General features: G+C 33.4%; 3 protein-coding genes, 1 long non-coding RNA gene and 1 pseudogene across 9 annotated transcripts in view; all 5 read right to left on the reverse strand.

Annotated features, from left to right (window-relative positions):
- Positions 1–849: 849 nt before the first annotated feature.
- Positions 850–3,502, reverse strand: LOC147520932 (uncharacterized). Its single transcript, XM_086594350.1, has 5 exons — positions 2,864–3,502; positions 2,723–2,792; positions 2,364–2,633; positions 2,112–2,253; positions 850–985 (listed from the first exon to the last, which is right to left on the reverse strand). The coding sequence occupies exons 1-5, from the start codon at positions 2,936–2,938 to the stop codon at positions 850–852; spliced, it is 693 nt and encodes a 230-aa protein (XP_086450476.1). The 5' UTR covers positions 2,939–3,502.
- A 3,102-nt stretch (positions 3,503–6,604) lies between these two features.
- On the reverse strand, positions 6,605–10,463 carry LOC147520933 (serine carboxypeptidase-like 7; annotated as a pseudogene). Its single transcript, XR_015212921.1, has 14 exons — positions 10,188–10,463; positions 9,879–10,024; positions 9,515–9,591; positions 9,268–9,390; positions 8,772–8,874; positions 8,620–8,657; positions 8,340–8,441; positions 8,164–8,236; positions 7,876–8,058; positions 7,693–7,764; positions 7,491–7,612; positions 7,126–7,239; positions 6,995–7,040; positions 6,605–6,915 (listed from the first exon to the last, which is right to left on the reverse strand). The product of XR_015212921.1 is annotated as a serine carboxypeptidase-like 7 (transcript).
- Positions 10,464–10,567: 104 nt separating this feature from the next.
- The window catches only part of LOC147520934 (serine carboxypeptidase-like 7), a 51,459-nt gene continuing 39,461 nt past the window's right edge, over positions 10,568–22,565 (reverse strand). For 2 of the 5 annotated variants that reach the window (XM_086592443.1, XM_086592448.1), the window contains exons 15-18: positions 11,870–11,975; positions 11,729–11,798; positions 11,204–11,473; positions 10,568–11,093 (exon numbers count right to left, since the gene is read on the reverse strand). The gene's annotated coding sequence lies outside the window, so the exon portion shown is untranslated. Of the gene's footprint in view, positions 11,094–11,203; positions 11,474–11,728; positions 11,818–11,869; positions 11,976–22,565 lie in introns of all 5 variants that reach the window. The other 3 variants (XM_086592446.1, XM_086592447.1, XM_086592444.1) reach the window with 3 other exon arrangements.
- Positions 11,184–11,944, reverse strand: LOC147520935 (uncharacterized). Its single transcript, XM_086594351.1, has 3 exons — positions 11,870–11,944; positions 11,729–11,798; positions 11,184–11,461 (listed from the first exon to the last, which is right to left on the reverse strand). The coding sequence occupies exons 1-3, from the start codon at positions 11,942–11,944 to the stop codon at positions 11,184–11,186; spliced, it is 423 nt and encodes a 140-aa protein (XP_086450477.1).
- On the reverse strand, positions 19,637–20,608 carry LOC147520936 (uncharacterized). Its single transcript, XR_015214469.1, has 3 exons — positions 20,555–20,608; positions 20,124–20,197; positions 19,637–19,702 (listed from the first exon to the last, which is right to left on the reverse strand). It is a non-coding gene; the product is annotated as an uncharacterized LOC147520936 (long non-coding RNA).

Consider the following 22,565-nt stretch of genomic DNA (forward strand, 5'->3'; position numbering starts at 1 on the left):
ACACTCTCAAAAACAATAGTTGACTTTTGTCCGAAAAAGACAATAGTATTCTGGTTGGTGCATACTACTTTAGTATCTTCTACCTTAGATAATCTTGAGACATCAATGCATACCAAACATTCTGAAAAGAAAATGTTATGTCTGAATGTCGGGATACTACTTCTTATATCACGAGGTATCTTATGAAACGTCGGTCACAAACATCACAAAGAAAATAGTATGCATGAGTGTGTCGATTACATCTTACGTCTTGGTATGCAAAGTATCAAAACGTCGATCTGAAATCAAACATCACAAAAAAAATTGTATGCACAAGTGTCGGTGCATATTACTTCTTGGTATGCAAAGTATGCACAGACGTCAGTGCATACCAAATATAGAAGGGTAAAATTGGAAAGAGCAAAAATTAAAAAAGTCACGTCTGTCCTTATTAATAATTAAAACGTGAAATCTGGTTTTTTCTAGTAGTTATAAACCAAAAAATATTCTTATCAATAGTTTCAAAACCCAACTGTCCTAGATTATGATTAAAATTCGAAATTGAACCTTTTGGCTTATTTCTTGATATGAATAATGGGTACGACTATTGCCAAGGGCCAAAACAATTTGTGACAAAGATGGGATACTTCACGTTGGACACTTACAAAATTGAAAAAGAGAATACGAAAAAGTTTGCCTTGAAATTTTGGTCAATCCATTTCAATCCAATAAAATAAATTTTATTTTCTATTGATGTCATAAATATCTAATATCTTTTCATCTGAATGAACAATCTGTTTAGATTTTGACGCACCCCACCCAAGGTGACTTTTAATTAATTAATATGAATAAACCTATAAGTAATTAATTCTATTCTTTCCCGGTCCGCCATACTTTGTTAAGTAGGGGCTCTGTTATTAGTTCAAATCTGAAGTTGAACTCAGATGGCTGCCCATACTCAATCTTCTCACAGGATGAACGGTTCAGCTCATCAAAGTTCTCTAATCTTTTTCACCAGAATAGACAGTAAAACCCCTTGATTCAGCTATACAGACCAAAACATCCACGCATTGCTGATATGAAGATACGTTCATTCAATTTGCTATTTTGACCCCTGATAGTATGTGATTGTAGACTAGTTGTTTCTTTTGCCATAATGCAATTCGTAAACCGTTGCGTGTGATAAACTCTGTATCTCAAATCTCACTGGTTACTTTTTGGTTTCTACATCAATTGTGGCTCCCTACCAAAAAGTAGGGAAACAAGGTTAAATTTCACAGCCTAGAAGATGACAGCAGCGTTTTAACAGGATTTAATCACGTCGGAAAGCTTTTTTGAAATCGTTGTGAAACCGAAACTGATTAGAGAACCAGGATTTTTAAAGTCTTCAAAAGTTCTATATGACTAGGAGTTATGATACTCCTGCTTAGAGATCACTATCATCATTACTGAATCTTCACTATCCTTAAAAAAATTTAGCATGACAACTATGGTGGCCTCAACAAGAGAAATCATTCACAAAGATCTTCTGATACTCGACAATACTAACCAAGTAATCACCCCCTTGCTTCAATCATCAACAACATGAGAGACTGTCTCCCAAGGGGTATTCCTTTCAAAGGAGGAAAAAAAACGATGGAGAAGTCACATTGAACAACGTTTTCCATTAATCTATTAGCTGCCTTCAACGTTTTCCGTGTGGATGAACCATTTCTTATTTTCTTTGGTCCACTAGCTACTATGGTGCAATTCCTCCATTGCTGCTGCAAGAAAGATGAACGTGATTAAAGGCAAGGCCCAAAATATCGATATCGATCAATATATCGGTGTACCCAAAAACCGATATATATCGGATATATCGGATATTTCGGATATATCCATTTTTTTAGTAACCAGTTCAAACTATTTAAAATATCGGAAATATCGGATATATCGGAAATATAATATCGGAAATATCGGATATATATATCGGAAATATATTGGAAATATCAGATTTATATTTTAAAATGGTCAAAAAGTCAACCGATATATATCGATTATATAGAAATATCGATTATATCGGTATAAAGTTTCATATCGGAAATTCCTATATCCATATTCGGTGGATATATGTGCGATGTGTACCAAAATACCGATATATATCGATATATCGGATATATCGGCGATATTTTGGTCCATGATTAAAGGCAGCAACTTCAGAACTATTACAGGTAAGTCTTTTTGCCATCCTTCGGTGTTTCCGTCTGTTTTGGGCAGTAGGAACAAATGAGTCTCCTGAAAGAACAACAGCATCAAAGACAACTCCATCTGACCAAAATCATAAACATTTTCTTAACGAATCAAAACAAAATTTTCATACTAATTCTAACCTTGATGGTTATTACCAGCATTTGGTTCCTGAACAGCACCACAACTTATTTGTTGATTTGTATTCTCATGGAGGTAGTTAAGGGGTTCCACCTCATTGTCTTCTTCAATTTGTATGCCATCGGTTGAAGGTAAAAGAGGCCCAATCATCTTTCTTCGACGCGAAGCCGCTTCTTTAAGTTTCTTCTTTCGAATTCTCTTCCTTTGAGCTCTTGTGAGCTTCTTCTGATGAGAGCCAGAATCACTACTACTATCCGAGCTCTTTTCTTCTAAATCTTCAAAAGCATCTAATTATGGAATTTATCAGGAAATTGTATGTGAATATCGAGATTATACTATGAAAAATCTATAGTCAAACACAGAGTTATGTGATTACCTAAACTGGGATATGGGTAAATACCCATGTCACGAACAGTTGCAGCTGGTTCTTCTCCACTAAAATCTCTCTGCAGTAGGAGAAATTCAGTTTCATAGATAATGAAATTGAGAAACCAAAATTCTAATAACTAGGGCTTACTTGAGGTGATGACGGCTGGGGGTAGAGTATGTTGAGCAGGGTCTCATGAAACCTTCGTTGCTTCTCTTCTTTCATTGCAGTCCTCACTCTGCTTGCGAAGCAAGGCCTTTTATTTGCTCACACATCATGTAGAAAGAACCATGCCACCATGGACAAAATGAACATCAACGTATGTCAGAAAATCAGGTAGCAAATATCTATATCCGATGTAAACTCCCAATGTTACCACCCTTTTTTTTTGTTGGGGTGGGGGGGGGGGGATGGGGATGTTTCTTTTCCCCAGTTTTGTGTTTTTAAGTCATTCACAGTTGACATACTTCTCAGAAATGAACAAGTGTGCTACAAGCATTTGCTCATAAAAATTTATCAAGCAACTACAGACTACTATTCGATGAGTAAACCTACTTTCCTAGGCGTCAGGCCATAAGTGTAAGATCCGACAAACTGACCACAAGCACAACGTCTGAAACGGTAGCCCAAATATGATGTCCTTTCACAAGGACACTGACAAACAGACGGAAACAAATGTGATGGCATGACACATACTCTTTGAATGTTAAGACGAAAATAAGCAAATGGAAAATGAAGAAACTCTTCTGGAAAAGGAGAAAACAATACAAGTAATAAAATTAAATGTTAAAAACTTTTCAATTTTTCTTAATCTATTAGTAAAAAAAAAACAGAGAAAGCAATATGACAAAACGGAAAAAAACCAATCGTAAACCAGAAATTTTAATCCAGACATATTCTTTAGATAAAACCTTATGAAATATAAAATTAATAATATCTTAAACCAAATGGGTGAGAGGCTATCAAGGACGACAGATCATGAGGTCTGGAGGTCCATATGACGCTGAATTAGAAAGTAACCTTCTCTACCGACATTCCCAAGCCATATCTGAGAAAATGCCACTCCAAACACAAGGACAGAAAATTTTGGCTCATCACTATAGGAGCTAACGATAAGGATGATTCATTAATTCCTTTTTCGTCATTTGGGTCTTTAGTCCTTATTAGTCCTTACCTCTCTTCAGTGTCTATCACTCTATCCCATCTTGGATACGTGTTCATAGTCAACCCCCCACCATATTCACCAATCCCAACAGGACAATTATCACCATATATGGGATAGCAAAAAAAGACAACAATGAAAAAACATAAAAGTATTCCAAAATATGAATCATGAAGATATTAAGCACAAAAAATAATGAGGAAGTACAATACAATTAAGAATACTTTACGTTAAAAACTATGGTAGATTAGACAATTGAATTTTCCTTTGACATTGACTATAAAGAACAAGTATACCCGCAATAATAATATATATTTAGTTCAACATATGTGAACTAATTACAGTGCTAGTTAATCTGATTGAAGCCTCATCAGCAACGAAAATCACTACTTAAAAGAGTGGCTTCGATGATTATTAAATACTCATAGAACAATCATATGAAAATTTTGAGTAATAAATCCTAGACATTAATTACCTTGGGCCTCGTTCTTTCTTTTCCAGCGATTTGGCGCGCCCCTTGTTATGTTTTTCACTTGTTACTTGCTTCGGAATAAACCGCGTGATATTTTGCTACTAGCTAACTAGTGTAAAACAAAAGCAAAACCCACTGGGCTTATAAGATGAAGTACCAAGCCCGGTCCATGAGCAAATGAGACCTGTGCATTAGGATTGCCATTTGCCAATCAGATAAATCTAGGGGTGCTAACGGGTCGGTTTTGGGTCGGGTCTTAACGGTTTTGGTTTGGGTTTTACTATTTGCGGTTTTATTGGTTTTGATTCTCAACGGTTTTAGTATTAGAATTATAGAATCCAACCCAAAACCATAAAAACCATAGGTTTTTATCGGTTTCGGTTTTAATTTGGGTCTTTATTATTTATTATGATTATTAAACAATTTTAATCAATTAAATACTAAAACTTTCATTGCTTTTATTTTTATTTTTTTTATTTTCTTACACAATAATATTTTATATATAATTAGTGATGTATCAACAATCATATTTACATCAATTTATGAATATATATCAATCATACACGTTAAAACATTTACTATTCATATGATAATTTAAATCTTTGATATAGAAATTAAAATAATCAAATATCTAACCTTGTAATTTTGATTTTTTTTTACATACATACACATATATTTGTTTCCTTGTATTAACTCGATCGTGTACACGTGCAATCACATATATTTGTTACATTAATATATTTTACGTGCATACACATATAATTTGTACACGTGTATTAACTCGCATTTTAAATCGAACATGCGAGTATATGCATCTTACAATTACATCTCATCACTAATTTTTAACATGAACACTATATATTGGTTTATAATAAATGTGTATACTACAATATATCAAGCATGCGTATTCTATTTAAATATATACGTGCATAAGTTAATAAATATAAAATGTATTAGTTAATTCATAATATACACGTTGATATTATTATTAACAATCTATGATACACTTGTTTAATGTATAATTATAAAATATACATTTAACAACACACATTCACTATTATGCTATATATATTTAATAGATTTTTACACGTAAAAAATATATTTTATATTATGATATATGAGTTTGATTATCTTAAATGTAATATAATATTAAATTTTATATATTGAAATAATAATAATCGGTTTCAGTTTCGGTTCGAGTACCCACGAGTTTTTTACTATTTAGTTCAACAGTTTCGGTTCAATTTTTAATAACCTATTTTAAATGGATCTAACTTTTTAAGACCCATAACCGAAACATTCGGTTTCGGTTTCGGTTAATCGGTTAACCATTGGCACCCCTAGATAAACCTACATACACAACAACCATAGCTTCAATTTTGCCCTTTTTACAGTTGTGAAATTAACAGTAGTATGTGTATGTCTGCATGTGATAAAATTCTATGACCTAGTTGTAAATGTTGGGAAAAGTTTAAAAGTTGTTGACACGCCGAAAAATGCCAAATAATTGAATTATAAGAGGGTTTATCTGGGTTCCGTTCTGACTCAATGATGTAGTGAAATAGTTGTATATCACCGGACTCATCCACACCCATGCATCTGAATATGGAACATAATTTAACCAATTAAATTTGGTGGCATATGTATTATTATAATTTAAAATTTGTACAAGTCTGCGTGTGTACGCCTTTTGTCGTGTTCTTGATGTTATTTGAATTTTGAAGTGTGGGAACCATAGTACAAAATATCAGGGTATGGGCATTTATCGATATTCAATTTCTGGATATGTATTGTGGATATATTCCCCTTTTTGGAGATATTTAACATTGTTTCACATGCAAATATCGTGGATATATCTAAAATATCGAAAAATATCGTGGATATTTCTTGATATATCATGATACATTATTTATATTTATTTAAAATATAATGGTAAATATTAAATAAAATTATTATATATACAAAATATCACCAAATATCGCTAAATATCGCAAAATATTTCAAAATATAACAAATATCGTTGAAATATCACCGATATTTACAGTCGTATATATCCATGAACATATTGTAATATTTATATATCTTTCTCTGAAATCTAGATAGATATCCCCAAATATCACGATATATCAAGATATTTTGTACTATGCTGGAAACTACATTAGCAAAATGGGGAAAAAATCAATAATACTAAGGTGTCATCCCCTAACCCCTAAAAAAGTGTGTTACCTTGTTTGCATAAGAAACTGTAACCAAAAAATAGCTAAAGACGATTTTGTAATATTGCTTCTAAAAGTTGCTTATTTGGTTTCCAAATTCAAATAAAAAACAAACAAGTGGCAAACACCAAGAATTCATAGGCCAATAAGAAATACCAAATAAAAACGAGTTCATAAAAACAAGAGTTTTCCTGCATGGTCGTGGTGAGCACGGGCAACAGTCACGATGATTTCGTTAATAGTGCACTCACAACAAGTTCTGTCTCAACTACAGAGGATTGTGAGATAACCACCTAGCTACCATGGCAAGGCATTCCTCAGGCTTGTATTCTGGAGCTGTGTGTCCTCCTGCCTGGAGAAGTAAATACAGAATATCGGATGGCATAATATATCATATCATTACTAGACTTAAGAAGGAGGTACATTCTTACCTTAACAGTTGCAAATGTCATGCGGTTAGAGTATGTCCTCGTATACCTGCTAGCATACAAATATATCGCTAAGCTATCAGATTTTGCAGAGAAGACTAAGGTAGTTGAAACTTGTTAGTAAAAAAACTTACCCTGCAACTTGACCACTGACTAACCACTGCCGCCAGTCGTCTATAATAGAGTAGTTGAGGGATTTAATCCAGGCTAGCGTACCCAAGTGACTTACATATTTGTCATGGTCCCCACTACAAGGAAAAGTAAAATTAGTAATTGAAGCACTTTAATGGAAAGTGGAACCCACCAACGTACCAATAGTCCAATACAAATGTACAAGAATGTAGCAATTACCACAATTTTTGCCGAGTCAATAAAAGATTGGAAATGTAACCAATGGACATGGATTTTCCTTAGTTGACAACACAACAGAACAAAAACTAGAATGAACTTGCTGACCCTTAAACCTTTAGCATATAAAGGGAAGGTGAGATATATCAACCTGTATATCAAAGAACGATAACCTCTAGCACTGAGATTCTGATGATAAATTAAACTGCTTTGAACGTCTCTTTCCAAAGGTAATATATCTTTTTTGCACCTTACCCATGTGTTTATTGATCCCTGAATGTCATCACAGAATACCGAACTGATGTTAACTTATATCCCATCTCGCTCTTTGAATAGCTGTGAAACAATCATACCTTTCTGATGTGGAGAGCATTGCGAACACTATCGTGATTTGCCCAGTAGACCAGGGACACATAATTAAATTCCTACATAGTGAAGTTCAATGATTAATTAGGTATTGCTGAAAACTTCTTAGCATGGGAAGAGTATGAACTAACATACTTACACGCACGTTTAGAGAAAGAGATGGAACTTACCCTGCACTCAGACTCGGGGAAAAGCAAAGTTGGAAGTTTCTTTCCAAGAAATCTTCGATCTCCTTGTATCCTTCTTTCCAAAGGTAACTCTATAGTGCAGTTGTTGGGATCTGAAATGCAGTTTGGCTCCGTAGTATAGCACTTTGGCTCCAAAATTTGGTTGTTGCTCACCCTTTTAATCAACTGTTAAACGCAAAAGAAATTTTGACTTTACATGTCTTTGACAGTTCCAAGAGGACTTAAAACTTAGAAGCCCTAGGAAGATAGACAAAATTGTCACACTCCCACCTCTAAAGCAGCTCCCAGATTCTTGACACAGTCGACGTTCCTAGGATCTACATTTACATATCCTTTTCGTCAACTGCAAAAACAATAAAAATAAATATCACATGTGCCTCGAGAAGAGCAAGCTATACAAGGAAGAATTTCAAAAAATTGGAATGTATTGTGGTGAATAGAATTACCTCATAGAGTTCGTCTGTTATAAGTGACATCCTATGGGAGAACGGAATCTTTGAATTATCATCGAAATGCAGATCTGTCACTGGGTTCCCTAATAGGTATCCCTGGGGCATTACCATTGACCAATATGTTCAAGTTTAAACTGAAAATATCATGTTTTATACACTGCTTCTTATGCAAAGTGACCATTGACTTGATTTCTTTGAATGAGAGAAAGAAGAATAAACAACACAATGTGAAGATGTAAAGTGAACTCTTAAAATTACACTTCAGAGTATGTACCTTCAGATTGATGAGTGGTTTGTGCTGAGCTGAAATACCTGCCACACCACCATGAACAACACATTAAATTGAGTGATGTGAATTTTATTAAATTGAGCTGGAAAAGAAAAGTGAAAGTTAAAGCTGGATGATCCAAATAAACAAAAACTCACCATCTGCTATTTCCTTGGCAATGATTGGAATAGTAATGCCACAATAAGAATCACCGGCAAGGTAAAATGGATTATTGTTGAACTCTGGGTGATCAGCCAACCACTAGCCAAAGATCATTCCAATTAGTTGAAATCTACATAGATGAAACACTTGGACAGGATGTTATGAATTATGATAGATCATGGATGTCTTGCATGATGAACTGAAAATATTGTGTCAATGAGGCAGGTGTGGTAAAAAACTTATCTCATACTGAGGAAGGGAGCATTTGGTATGTCCTGTTAAAAACTTAAAACTGCTCAGAAGGCTCTAGTAATCTATTGACCTGTGATGTGAGCATAGTGCTGCCGATGTGAACTGTGTGGTTTGCAATTTTTACAGTTCTTTTTTTGGACTTCTATCTTTTTCTTTTCCGGTCCATTCTCACAGACTCTAAAGCGATGAATATATTTGTGTGGTTTTCATGAGCTAAGTGTATCGGAAGGGCTTCCCCACCTTTCTTAAGAAGATATAAGTTTGTCTAGATGATTTTGTGTCACTGCTGTTCCATCCCAGCAAACTACTCGAGTACGAGAATCCACTACCAACAGGTGCATCTAGAAAGATAATGCTGGAAACCTGGAAGTTCATTGTCACCATATAAATAGCAGTGCCTTCAAAAGTGATCACCCTCACAGATGGCTTTACAAGAACCATATTAGCGACAAAGATAAATGACTTAAAATGCTTCATTCAATCATACCTTTGTCCACGAGTATGGATTTAACACAAATGAAGGCAAGCCGCTCCCACTGTAGTCATCGTTGATCCTTAATGGACCTACATGGAACCAAACGATTATGGGACTGTAGTATCCACCTCTTTTACAAGTACATCTGCCAATACTCAAGTATCCAAAAACTCATAGGGTGTTTGCTATGACACTTAATTGTTGATTGCTACAACGGTTAAAGAGTCATTCGAAACACAGGGCAATGAGATTGAAGATCTGTTGAAGAGAAACCCTCTTCCCCAGATTACATTGTCACCTGGTTTCTTTTCTACTCTTCGATTCTGGTTTGATAGAATGTGATTAATGAAAAAACAAATGAAAAAACATGGATCACCAGTTTCCAAAACAAGTCCACTGAAAGCAGAGCAACCAGGGCCTCCAGTGAGCCAAAGCATAAGAGGGTCCTCTTTGGGGTTCCTTTCTGACTCGACGAAGTAATAGAATAGTTCCACACCTTTTGACTCATCTACATTAACGTATCTGAATTTGGAACATAACTTCACCAATTTAAAATGTGCACATATAATTTAAACATGTGTTTCATTTGCTTTAGCATTTTTTGCTATGTAATCATCTTGTTTGCACAAGACATAAAGATGAGATAGTAAGTAATTTGTAGCAGTGACACTAATTAGGAACTCACCCGGTTTCAAGTTGGAACGGGAGCAGACCTTGATAACCTGGTAGAGTTCTTACTTTTGAGCGGGAGAGTGCTACCACTTCAAAAGAAGAGCATTCCAGTAGAAGCAGCACAAGTAGAAGAATAAAATGCATTGAAACTAACATAAAGCAAAGCGGTTCAAGGGACTGTTGTAGGAAAATAGGATGGGCTTCTTTACTAGTTATGCTATCGAAGAAGAAGAAGAGAGCAAATTTGATAAGAATAGCAAAAGTCCGCCAACCGTAATGTTATAACGTGGTTATCTGTAAATTGCGTGAGAGTATGGTACACACTTGTGCTACGGCACCGGTCCGGTTCTATTAAAGTCTTTGAAGCCGTGTCACCCGTTACTACAAAATCTCTAATGAAAATGATTTTGTGTCACAATCTTTATTGAAAATGATCTTCTTAACTACAAGACCGTTTGAACTTTGAAGTACATCCAAAACAAGAATACTACACGAGGTTCTTATCATTATTATAATAGTCTAGCTTTGAACTATGGTGGTCTCAACAAGAGAAATCATTCACAAAGATCTTCTGATACTCGACAATACTAACCAAGTAATCACCCCCTTGCTTCAATCATCAACAACGTGAGAGACTGTCTCCCAAGGGGTATTCCTTTCAAAAGAGGATAAAAAACGCTAGAGAAGTCACGTTGAACAACGTTTTCCATTAATCTATTAGCTGCCTTCAACGTTTTCCGTGTGGACGAACCATTTCTTATTTTCTTTGGTCCACTAGCTACTATGGTGCAATTCCTCCATTGCTGCTGCAAGAAAGATGAATGTGATTAAAGGCAGCAACTTCAGAACTATTACAGGTAAGTCTTTTTGCCATCCTTCGGTGTTTCCGTCTGTTTTGGGCAGTAGGAACAAATGACTCCTGAAAGAACAACAGCATTATAGACAACTCCATCCAACCAAAATCATAAACATTTTCTTAACGAATCAAAACAAATTTTTCATACTAATTCTAATCTTGATGGTTATTACCAGCATTTGGTTCCTGAACAGCACCACAACTCATTTGTTGATTTGTATTCTCATGGAGGTAGTTAAGGGGTTCCACCTCATTGTCTTCTTCAATTTGTATGCCATCGGTTGAAGGTAAAAGAGGCCCAATCATCTTTCTTCGACGCGAAGCCGCTTCTTTAAGTTTCTTCTTTCGAATTCTCTTCCTTTGAGCTCTTGTGAGCTTCTTCTGATGAGAGCCAGAATCACTACTACTATCCGAGCTCTTTTCTTCTAAATCTTCAAAAACATCTAATTATGGAATTTATCAGGAAATTGTATGTCAATATCGAGATTATACTATGAAAAATCCTAGGTTATATTGACACTCCGTATTGGACATGGATAAGAATTGTCGGACACGGCAAAATACCAAAATTCGAGATAAATTACATGCAATATGTGTCCGACATGGACACGTGGATACGTATCCGACACGGATTTTTTTTCAAAATATGGCGTGTCCATGTAACCTAGGAAAAATCTATAGTAGAGTTATGTGATTACCTAAACTGGGATCTGGGTAAATACCCATGTCATGAACAGTTGCGGCTGGTTTTTCTCCACTAAAATCTCTCTGCAGTAGGAGAAATTCACTTTCATAAATAATGAAATTGAGAAACCAAAATTCTAATAACAAGGGCTTACTTGAGGTGATGACGGCTGGGGGTAGAGTATGTTGAGCAGGGTCTCATGAAACCTTCGTTGCTTCTCTTCTTTCATTGCAGTCCTCACTCTGCTTGCGAAGCAAGGCCTTTTATTTGCTCACACATCATGTAGAAAGAACCATGCCACCATGGACAAAATGAACATCAACGTATATCAGAAAATCAGGTAGCAAATATGTATATCCGATGTAAACTGCCAATGTTACCACCCTTTTTTTTTGTGGGGGGGATGGGGATGGGGATGTTTCTTTTCCCCAGTTTTGTGTTTTTAAGTCATTCACAGTTGACATACTTCTCAGAAATGAACAAGTGTGCTACAAGCATTTGCTCATAAAAATTTATCAAGCACAACTACAGACTACTATTCGATGAGTAAACCTACTTTCCTAGGCGTCAGCCCATAAGTGTAAGATCCGACAAACTGACCACAAGCACAACGTCTGAAACGGTAGCCCAAATACGATGTCCTTTCACAAGGACACTGACAAACAGACGGAAACAAATGTGATGGCATGACACATACTCTTTGAATGTTAAGACGAAAATAAGCAATGGAAAATGAAGAAACTCTTTTGGAAAAGGAGAAAACAATACAAGTAATAAAATTAAATGTTAAAAAACTTTTCAATTTTTTCTTAATCTATTAGTAAAAAAAAACAGAGAAAGCAATATGACAAAACGGAAAAAAACCAATCGTAAACCAGAAATTTTAATCCAGACATATTCTTTAGATAAAACCTTATGAAATATAAAATTAATAATATCTTAAACCAAATGGGTGAGAGGCTATCAAGGACGACAGATCATGAGGTCTGGAGGTCCATATGACGCTGAAGTAGAAAGTAACCTTCTCTAGTGACATTCCCAAGCCATATCTGAGAAAATGCCACTCCAAACACAAGGACAGAAAATTTTGGCTCATCACTATAGGAGCTAACGATAAGGATGATTCATTAATTCCTTTTTCGTCATTTGGGTCTTTAGTCCTTATTAGTCCTTACCTCTATTCAGTGTCTATCACTAATCACTCTATCCCATCTTGGATACGTGTTCATAGTCAACCCCCCACCATATTCACCAATCCCAACAGGACAATTATCACCATATATGGGATAGCAAAATTAAATAAAGACAACAATGAAAAAACATAAGGGGGTGTTTGGATCCTATTTATTTATTGCCAAAAAGTGTTTATTAGTGAAAAAATATTTTTTGAAAAAATAAATGTGTTTGGTTTCTATTTAAAAAAAAATAAATCCAAAAAACACTTTTTGATCTCAAAAAGTTGTTTTATGATAATTAGGTAAAACTTGTTTTTCAATTTAAAAAACTATTTTTCTTTGAAGGAAACACTTCGGGTGCTAAAGGCAAATGAACTCCCGGATGTTTTAGACTTTAGTGATTTATGTCACGATTTGCCAAAATATATCGAGAAACATAGTGCGAAATCTGTTTTCATAAAATAGCTTTTAAGAAAAATCACAACCAAACATGTTTATTGAAAAACTGTTTTTAGAATAAATATTTTTTCATAAAAATATTTTTTAAGAAAAAATGATTTTTTGAAAAAATGAGAACCAAACACCCACTAAAAATATTCCAAAATATGAGTCATGAAGATATTAAGCACAAAAAATAATGAGGAAGTACAATACAATTAAGAATACTTTACGTTAAAAACTATGGTAGATTAGACAATTGAATTTTCCTTTGACATTGACTATAAAGAACAAGTTTACCCGCAATAATAATATATATTTAGTTCAACATATGTGAACTAATTACAGTGCTAGTTAATCTGATTGAAGCCTCATCAGTAACGAAAATCACTACTTAAAAGAGTGGCTTCGATGATTATTAAATACTAGTTTTTGAGCCCGTTCAACAAACGGGGGCCGTTTTCATAAAATTGATTTGATTTTTTTTAATATTTTTTGAATTATTATGTATCAAAAAGTTTTAACTATAGGATACTGTAATGATTCGTAGAAAGGGCATTGAGGCATAATAATATAGTATTAATAAAAGAAAAAAATTGTTCAACAAACATAATTAATTTGTTTTATGAACAAACCACTGACAAATCCTAAAATTTAAAAGTAGAATTTATCTTTCTTTTATTTTCTTTCATGACACAAATTCAAATTGAAAAAGTCATTGAACTCAAAATTTAATTGTTGACACTTTTTAATTGATTATATTTTGACAACCAATCAGTTCCCCCCCTAATTTATACTCTAATTCATAGGCGGAACATGTTCAGTTTACATTTTGTGAAAACAGGATTATTTATATTTTTAAATTATTTACTTAAATTATATAAATCGGCAACCTTCACAAAACGGTGAATACTCTAATTCATAGGCGGAACATGTTCAGTTTACATTTTGTGAAAACAGGATTATTTATATTTTTAAATTATTTACTTAAATTATATAAATCGGCAACCTTCACAAAACGGTGACCGTTTTCATATAATTGATTTTTTTTAATAATAGAATGGGGACCCCACCCTGATAAAACCCTTCGACTTCTTTTTGTTGTTTAATAATAGAAATTTGATTAAAGTTTTGTGAGAATGTCGAATGAGGCGAAGATCATAATGAAGCCACTTGAATAGCAAGACAATTCCAATTGTACAAAAAAATATATGATAAATACTATTTTAAATGCAAAATTATATTTGTCGAGACTTTCTCACTACATAGCATACAACTATGTTTTGAGGTTAGTATGATGCATTTGCATTCAGTTTCCGATTTTCCGTTAATAATTATTTGATGGTAGTTCGATGCATTTGCATCCGTTTCTGATTTCGTGTTAATTATTCTTTTAGGTTAGTTCAATGTATTTGCATTCAGTTATTTCCAATTTTTCGAAAATTATCCAAGGTGGTGTGTAATACCAACTTCTATTGATCCTTCTGTAGCGTCCTTGCAAACATGACATAAAAAAATATACATGATTCACTATGTGGGATCATCATAGATTATCCAGTTTTCGATTTCCCGTTAATTATTCTTTGAGGTTAGTTCTTTGCAGTTGCATCTAATTTACAATTTTCTATTAATTATTTTTTGATTAAATTTCTTATTAATTATTCTTTAAGGTTATTTCAATGTATTTGCATCCACCAATTTCCTATTAAATATTCTTTAAAGTTACTTCGATGTATTTGCATCCACCAATTTCATGTTAAATATTCTTTAAAGTTAGTTCGATGTATTTGCATCCACCAATTTCCTGTTAAATATTCTTTAAAGTTAGTTCGATGTATTTGCATTTAATATTTTTTTAGGTTAGTTTCATGCATTTGTACCCAGTTTCCTATTTCCTGTTAATATTATTTGAGGTTAGTTCAATTCATTTTGCATCCATTTTCCGAGTTCCGTTAATTATTCTCTGAGATTAGCTCAATGCATTTGCATCAAGTTTTCGATTTCCCGTTGATTATTCTTTGATGTTAGTTCTATTCATTGCACCCCGTTTTTCTATTTCCCCTTTATTATTCTTTGAGGTTAGTCAATGCATTTGCATCAAGTTTTCCAATTTCCGTTAATTATTCTCTGAGGTTAGTTCAATGCATTTGCATCCAATTAATTTTCAATTTTCTCTTGATTATTCTTTGAGGTTAGTTCCATTCATTTGCATCACGTTTCCGACTCCCGTTAATTATTCTTTGGGGTTAGTTTAATACAATTGCATCTAGTTTCCGATTTCTCGTTAATTATCTTTTAAGGTCGGTTCAATGCAATTGCATCCAGTTGTCGATTTCCCATTAATAATTCTTTGAGGCCAGTTCGATGCATCTAGTTTATGATTTTCCAATATTTGTTATTAGTTGAGGTTAGTTCTTTGCAGTTGGATCCAGTTTTCAATTTCCCGTTAAGTATATATTATTTGACGTTATTTAATGCATTTGTATCTAGTTTCCGATTTCTCATTAATTATCCGAGGTGGTGTGTAATACCAATTTCTCTTTATCCTTTTGTAGTGTCCTTGCAAACCTGACATTATCAAACCTGACATATATATATATATATATACATGGCTCGTGGATGGGATCATCAAAAAATTATCAAGTTTCTGATTTCCCGTTAATTATTCTTTGAGTTTTGTTCAATGCCTTTGTACCCAGTTTTTTATTCCCCGTTAATTGTTCTTTGAGCTTAATTTTCGATTTCCCGTTAATTATTCTTTTTCTAGTTTCTGATTTTCCGTTAATTACTCTTTGAGGTTAATTAGATCAATGCATTTGCATCCAGTTTCCAATTTTCTGTTAATTATTTTGGTAATATCTTCACTCATATTAAAGAACATGCAGTTCTTCTATTGTCTATGTTGGCTAGGGTGTTGTGCTAATCAATGATGCAATTATGCAACCACTATGTTGTGAAGGATAACTTAGAAAAAATTATTCAATTGCTGAAATATATTAAAGGGAAGATGTTTATTTGAATGAAAATATATGATTGACAGGCATCTCGGACTTCCTATCACAAATGAAAAGTATGGAAATCCCACTCATTACATGGCAAAAACCTATTGCTATATATGGGTCCTTCATAGAACACAACGATACTGCTATGAAGTCAACTGCATCCTCTATTGCATTGTCGAAAACAGCTAGCATATATGAAATCTTTTACTTCTAACAGCAACAACTAACCTTCACAAAATTTCCTACATCAGTTGGAGCAGCTTGGAATCTATGTCCCTCACAATCTCTTGGGGATTTGAAGTCAGAGCTATCCTACTTAACCTTGCTATATATTGTAGAAAATGAGCTCCAATTAATGACCTTATTGTCAATAAGTTTCATCAGTTTCTAAGAAAAAAATGGGATTAAAATTATAATTGTTAAGTACAATGTCATGCAGACAGCTAGCTAATACTAATCCTTGTTACTGCGATTGAAAATCTATAGGCTAGGAAAACTATACTCAATATTTGCTAGAAAATGGAATTAAGAGAATACATTTGCTTTTTTATTCCATCAATAATTTCTTAAGAAAATAACAATAGCACGGGTATCCATTTTGAACATTTCCACCTGCATCTGTATACTTCCAACTGCAATTGTATTTCCACTTGCGATTTTTCTCAGTTTCAGATTTCATATGAATCCTCAGCTCTTCCACTTGCAAGTGAAATTGATTTTATGCTCAAGTGAGTGGAGTTCATGGAGATTAGAGCTGGTGTCACACTTTGAGTAATTGGAAAGAGTAATGAACATGCATCAGTACAGGGCTTCAATTAGAAAGATTAATAAGCATAAAAGAAATTTTTTGAATTTAACCTACACACTTAATGTAATACCTAAGCACGACTTTTCTAGAATCTAGACTGGATTGAAATACCATCATTATTGTGAGATTCCGGAGATATTTCCATAAATTATTTTGAAAAAGTTGTTTGACTAAATCGTTGAGAAAGAAAAAGAATACCGAAAACAACAATAGATGATATGTGGCACAACCTTGGTCAAAAGACCACACATAGACACAACACTGTAATATGGACGGACTTGATATAAAGAGTAACTGTGAATCACATTTAGTATTCTGAGAATTTCAATGGAACTTAGCAGTCGACCCAATAAAATTAGAGAAGACACAATATTCGGCCAAAATCTAGCTACTCCTACCAAGCTACAAATTTGATCAATAAGCTATAAATAATTAAGAATAAGAAAAATATGATGATGAGTGGCTCTAGCTACTATGTTCATGCATGTTTAAGCTTATTCATGTATTTCAGTTTGATACTATACGATTGACTAAGTTTAATTAAATGTAGCATATAAGTTCCACGATAACATACCAAGATGCTTGAAATGGAAACTATATTGATGTGCCAGCAATGAAATAAAAGTAGATAACTCGATCTCCAGAAGCAAGGGTCGAGTTGGCTTTTAACCTGCGAGAAGGTACAATGAGATATAAAGACTAAGAAAAATGCCCTAGAATTATAATGGAGATATCAAAGGATCACTATGTTTAACCTCTTGAACTTTTGAGAATTTAAATTTTCCTAAGAAAGTTTGAACAGACAGAGACTTTATTGAATTGGTTGCAAAATCTTCAAAATGGTTGCTCCTGTGTATATGCTAAAATGGTCAAAGAGATCAATAAACATCAGATAACATCAAAATGACAGTAGATAAGTTAAGCTATTAGGAAGTTGATATCTTTGTCCAGATACGACCTTGGTCTAGAATAGTTTTTTTTTTCCTTACATGGATCCGTTAATGTCTTGGCCAGTTTCGAAAAGCTACATAGCAAACAAATTGGAAATCCATTCCAAGAGCAATCATTTATAGACCTTTACTTGTTTCTTTCTATTAAGGCTTAATTTATTATGCTATCTAAGAGAGTTATACTGATAGATGGAAATCAGACGTACATAGATATGTACTTGAATTAGTGATGTATCACTCTAAGTGGGTAAACCCCATGTAATTTGGCTCCTTTGGATATATGTGAGTGCTTTTTCTTGTGTATAATTAAATATTAATTACTTAGAATATGTCGTCATAGCTTCTAAAGCTATGTCTTTCCGTTCTAATATAAAGCCAAACTTTACATTCTCCAAATAACAAAAACGAAAAAAGTTTGTTCAGGGAATGATCTACATTGCTTAATAAGGTTAATTACTTAATTATTTATGCAAGAAAATCAATTAAATAGTTGGACAGAATACGTATTTACAGCTTTACCTAACGTCTCAACTGTGTAATTAAGTATCTATTCTTATTAAAGCAACAACTATCAAATGTCAAGTTGAGTCTAAATCAAAGTGCCAAAATATCTTCTAAAGTGTTTACCACTAAAATCATACTTAACCCAATAGGTCAAATCCTATGGAAATTGAATTAAGAAATCAATAAATTAACATAACTATACTTTATAGACTAATAATGATTGTATGGTTATCTTTTATTGAACAAATCATCTTTTTGTCCAAAGGAACAAAGGCTCTGTTCCAGGTTCCTCTTCTTCCTTATTAATAGGATAAACAACGAAGTGACTACTCTGAAAAGTTTAAAGAGAGAACAACTACACCAAAAGGTTACCTAAATTTAAACAATGCTTTTAGACTCAAAATCTTATCAAGAATGTAGCACCTGATTGTTTCACAAAATCATTATCTTTTATCTTCGTGATCAACATATAACATCAAAGGTAAGCCTGAAGGCATTATAAATTGTATGTTCGCACACACGTCAAATATAATCATTGTTTTCTTAAATCCTGATAAACAAAAGTTCGGATTTTCTAATAATATCTTAGAATTACTTGTACGTGACAATTTTTTTATCAAGTATTGCATCACTTGATATCTTATCCACAACTTTTGAGGATATATATTAAGATCAGTCCAATAACAATATATATACCTTTGAGATCCTCATCCGCTGAATAGAAGAAATATTCTCCTTCACTGATATCTGCAACACCCTTGCAGATTATTGGAGCTTATTTCTACTTACAGATGTTGCTTAAAAGTGAGATTTATCATTCTCCTTTCCTAATATCTGCAATACAGATCGATCTATTTATCATTCATCTTTGGAATAAGAATAGTAAAAAGAGAAGAAAAAAAATGCATTTTTATCTGTTTAAAAGAGAATAAACATGGCCAAATTTCGGACAATGATAGATCTCCACTTGAGATTTTAATGTTAACTCTTGGTAGCCTAATGTACTAAGAGAGCATAAATTAGTGATCTGGTGATAGGGAACACCTTCGCAAGTAAAAATAAGCTCCCATTATGTCCTCTCAGATTAATTGTAGATAGTAGGTCTCTTGACTGCAAGATATGCACACAAAAATCTAAGCATGAAGAACACTGCCTTCCAATGGTAGCTTACAAACAACTATACTTGTACTATGATGTCTTAGGTCACAGGCGTGTAAAATAAATACTGATTTTGGTATTCGTTAATGATTCCTCTAGCAAAATCAACATATTGTTTTAGCAAATATATTCAGTCAAGGCTATGGTTTTTAAATTACTATAATTTGTAGTGTTCATCAATAAAATGACCAAAAAGTGGATTGTCTCGATAGATTATCAAGAAATAAGCGAACTCTATATATCTTACCTATTTTGTAACAATTTAACAATGTTTTCTTAGCTTAAAGAAACAAAAAACTCTAACATAACAATAAGATAAATGTGTAATTATAAATTACCAAGTTAATATGTAACTTAAGACTTAAAGGATCACCTTAAGGAAAGCTAGGTTCCTTTCCATTGCTTTGAAGTGTACCAATTGATCGATCAAGAACGACTTAGTATTGACTACCTGAAAACCACATTATGACAGAAAATCATGAGAAAAAAAAATATAAAATTTATTCCACTCATAAAAAAAAATAAAAAAATAGGATTATAAGATTATGAATATATCATTACTTTTTACTAACTCATTCAATGAATGACTCAAACAATTATATGAATGTGCACTACTGAAAAAAAAAATGAACTACATACTGAGGTGTATTAGGACTGAAGCAGGTAAATATTAGAAAAACCGCATCACCATTGTTTTAGTGACAATGACAGATAATATTCACATCTAAAATTCATCTATTTGGATAAAGAGATAATCTTGGTTTCAAACAAAAGTGAAAGGCTACAACACAATAAATCAATAACCTACCGTTAACAAAAGAAGTTTGGAATTGCATCTTAAAACCGTATCAGTTGCAAAAGAGAGGTTCAAAGGTAAAATAATATAATATAGATTGGTTATGTAAATATCTAAGGCCTAATCACAATACAATAAGCTACCAGTACTAAGAGAAGTTTTGAACTCATTCAAATAATTGATATACGCTCTCATAAGATAGAAAAAAGAAAATCAAAAGCTTCTAGCTAGGATGTACTTCTAGAAAATCAAAAGGCTTTCTCGAGCAACTAACCAAAATCTCCCAAGATAGAAAATAATAGCAAAAGCTTCTAGGGATACTATTTATATTAGACTTTGACAATCATTCGGGAAAGAAGCCGTGGAATCAATTCAAGTTCATCATACATCTTAATGTGCATAGTGAGAGATTCAATGTAATCTAGTGCATTAGTCAAACTTTATTTATTTCATAACCTATACAAACAACTTAGTAGCTTAGCATGTTCCTAATATTACCATACCCTAGCTCAACCTATCAAGTTCTAGAGCTTGAGAAACTGTATCAATAACCTATATATGCACCACCAATTCTTATAAATGTATCCATGTCTTTTGATTATTGTACAATATCGCAGGAATAGATGTACTCAAGCTTCACATTATACTAATAGAAAACACAGTAACCACCTTTCATTTGTCTAGCTCTAATCTATTAAACTATAGTTTCAATCCTTTAAGCTTCCGAAACTGTATAAATATAACGTAGCACCCATGTAGAGAGTATAGAAAAACATATTGACTCGCACAAAAAGTAAAAAATATAATGACCACTGGACATTATATAATAGCTGAAAATAAAAAATCGTACCTTCAAGCCATCGCTCAATTCGTAAACTAATCAAATAATTTCAATAGATAATAACCCCAAAAAAAAAAAAAAAAAAAAAAAACTTACCTGAGGTTTCCAAACCTATAACACTCACTGAATACGTCCGTTAGCGAAAAATAGCTTCATTGCCAAGATTGATAAATCCCAGAATAACTTACAGTGTCATTCCCTAACTTCTTAAACCCATACCTCGTTTTTCAATTGAGAACTTGCAAAAAACCAAAAAACTTTTAAATATTTGTGTGATTGATTGTCCCTAATATTTGTGTCGATAGTTTGCTTATCGACAGAGAAGATGAGTGTTGAGACGATATGGTAGATTAGGTAGTGTTGCAATTGCTGGTTTTTTGTTTCCAAAATATGCAAACCACATTTTGGAAGTATGACCGACTTCTTAAGACCCCTCTCCCCACCTTCCTTACAGTTGTACAATAGTCAAGGCAGCACATTCCAAACTTGTTTATTTCTTTTATCTAGGAGAGTCAACTGCTTTTAGTTTGCTAAACTAACCTTTAGCTGAAGTTGGCGTATACATATGCGTTAGGATTTTGGCTCCTAAAGTACTTTAAAACTTGTCTAAGGTGTTCTTACCGACTTTTGTTAAGGCGATTTTTTGTGTTCCAATTGTGGCTAAAAACTTTGCCAGTGTTTGTATTATACTTGTTTACTACTCATACTCCAAAGAAATAAGCAAGATGTACTTACAGATGCGGTGGAGTTGTTTTTGTAAATTGTAATCATCAGTGGCAATCAGTCATTTCGTTTAGAAGTGTTCAATATATACTGACATAAGCCAATGCTAAGAGTTTACATTTCGGTTATGCAAAAGATTTACAAAGATGATGTTGGCTATTTCAACCTAAAGACATTACTGTATTTGACAACTTAAATAGGTATATATGTTAACTGTTGCATTGAGATTTTCTAAACTTTTGGGTAAACTTCGACTTCTGCCGGATATTATATATAGTAGTCCTTAAACTCCTTATAGTTGCATTGTGTGTGTCTCTCCTTCAATACATTTAGGACCTCCTTTGGCTTCAAATCACTCAATGACATTTCCCACACAATTGCTTCCTCTTCAGCTGTGAGTTTCCCAGCATAAGAGTGACCTTCTGGACGTAATCCGAGTGGATGGTTGTGAAGAC

Source organism: Coptis chinensis, chromosome 2 (genome assembly GCF_015680905.1).
Source record: "Coptis chinensis isolate HL-2020 chromosome 2, ASM1568090v1, whole genome shotgun sequence".
In the NCBI taxonomy this organism is placed as follows: domain Eukaryota; kingdom Viridiplantae; phylum Streptophyta; class Magnoliopsida; order Ranunculales; family Ranunculaceae; genus Coptis; species Coptis chinensis.

Bases quoted from the DNA above. Each gene is read 5' to 3' on its own strand.
- LOC147520932 (XM_086594350.1), bottom strand. From the start codon at position 2,938: ATGAAAGAAGAGAAGCAACGAAGGTTTCATGAGACCCTGCTCAACATA. The intron at 2,793-2,863 runs GTAAGCCCTAGT...CTCCTACTGCAG, and splicing joins CCCAGCCGTCATCACCTCAA to AGAGATTTTAGTGGAGAAGA. The intron at 986-2,111 runs GTATTTTGGTAC...CTGGTGAAAAAG, and splicing joins CGATATATCGATATATATCG to ATTAGAGAACTTTGATGAGC.
- LOC147520935 (XM_086594351.1), bottom strand. From the start codon at position 11,944: ATGAAAGAAGAGAAGCAACGAAGGTTTCATGAGACCCTGCTCAACATA. The intron at 11,799-11,869 runs GTAAGCCCTTGT...CTCCTACTGCAG, and splicing joins CCCAGCCGTCATCACCTCAA to AGAGATTTTAGTGGAGAAAA. The intron at 11,462-11,728 runs GTAATCACATAA...ATGTTTTTGAAG, and splicing joins TTACCCAGATCCCAGTTTAG to ATTTAGAAGAAAAGAGCTCG.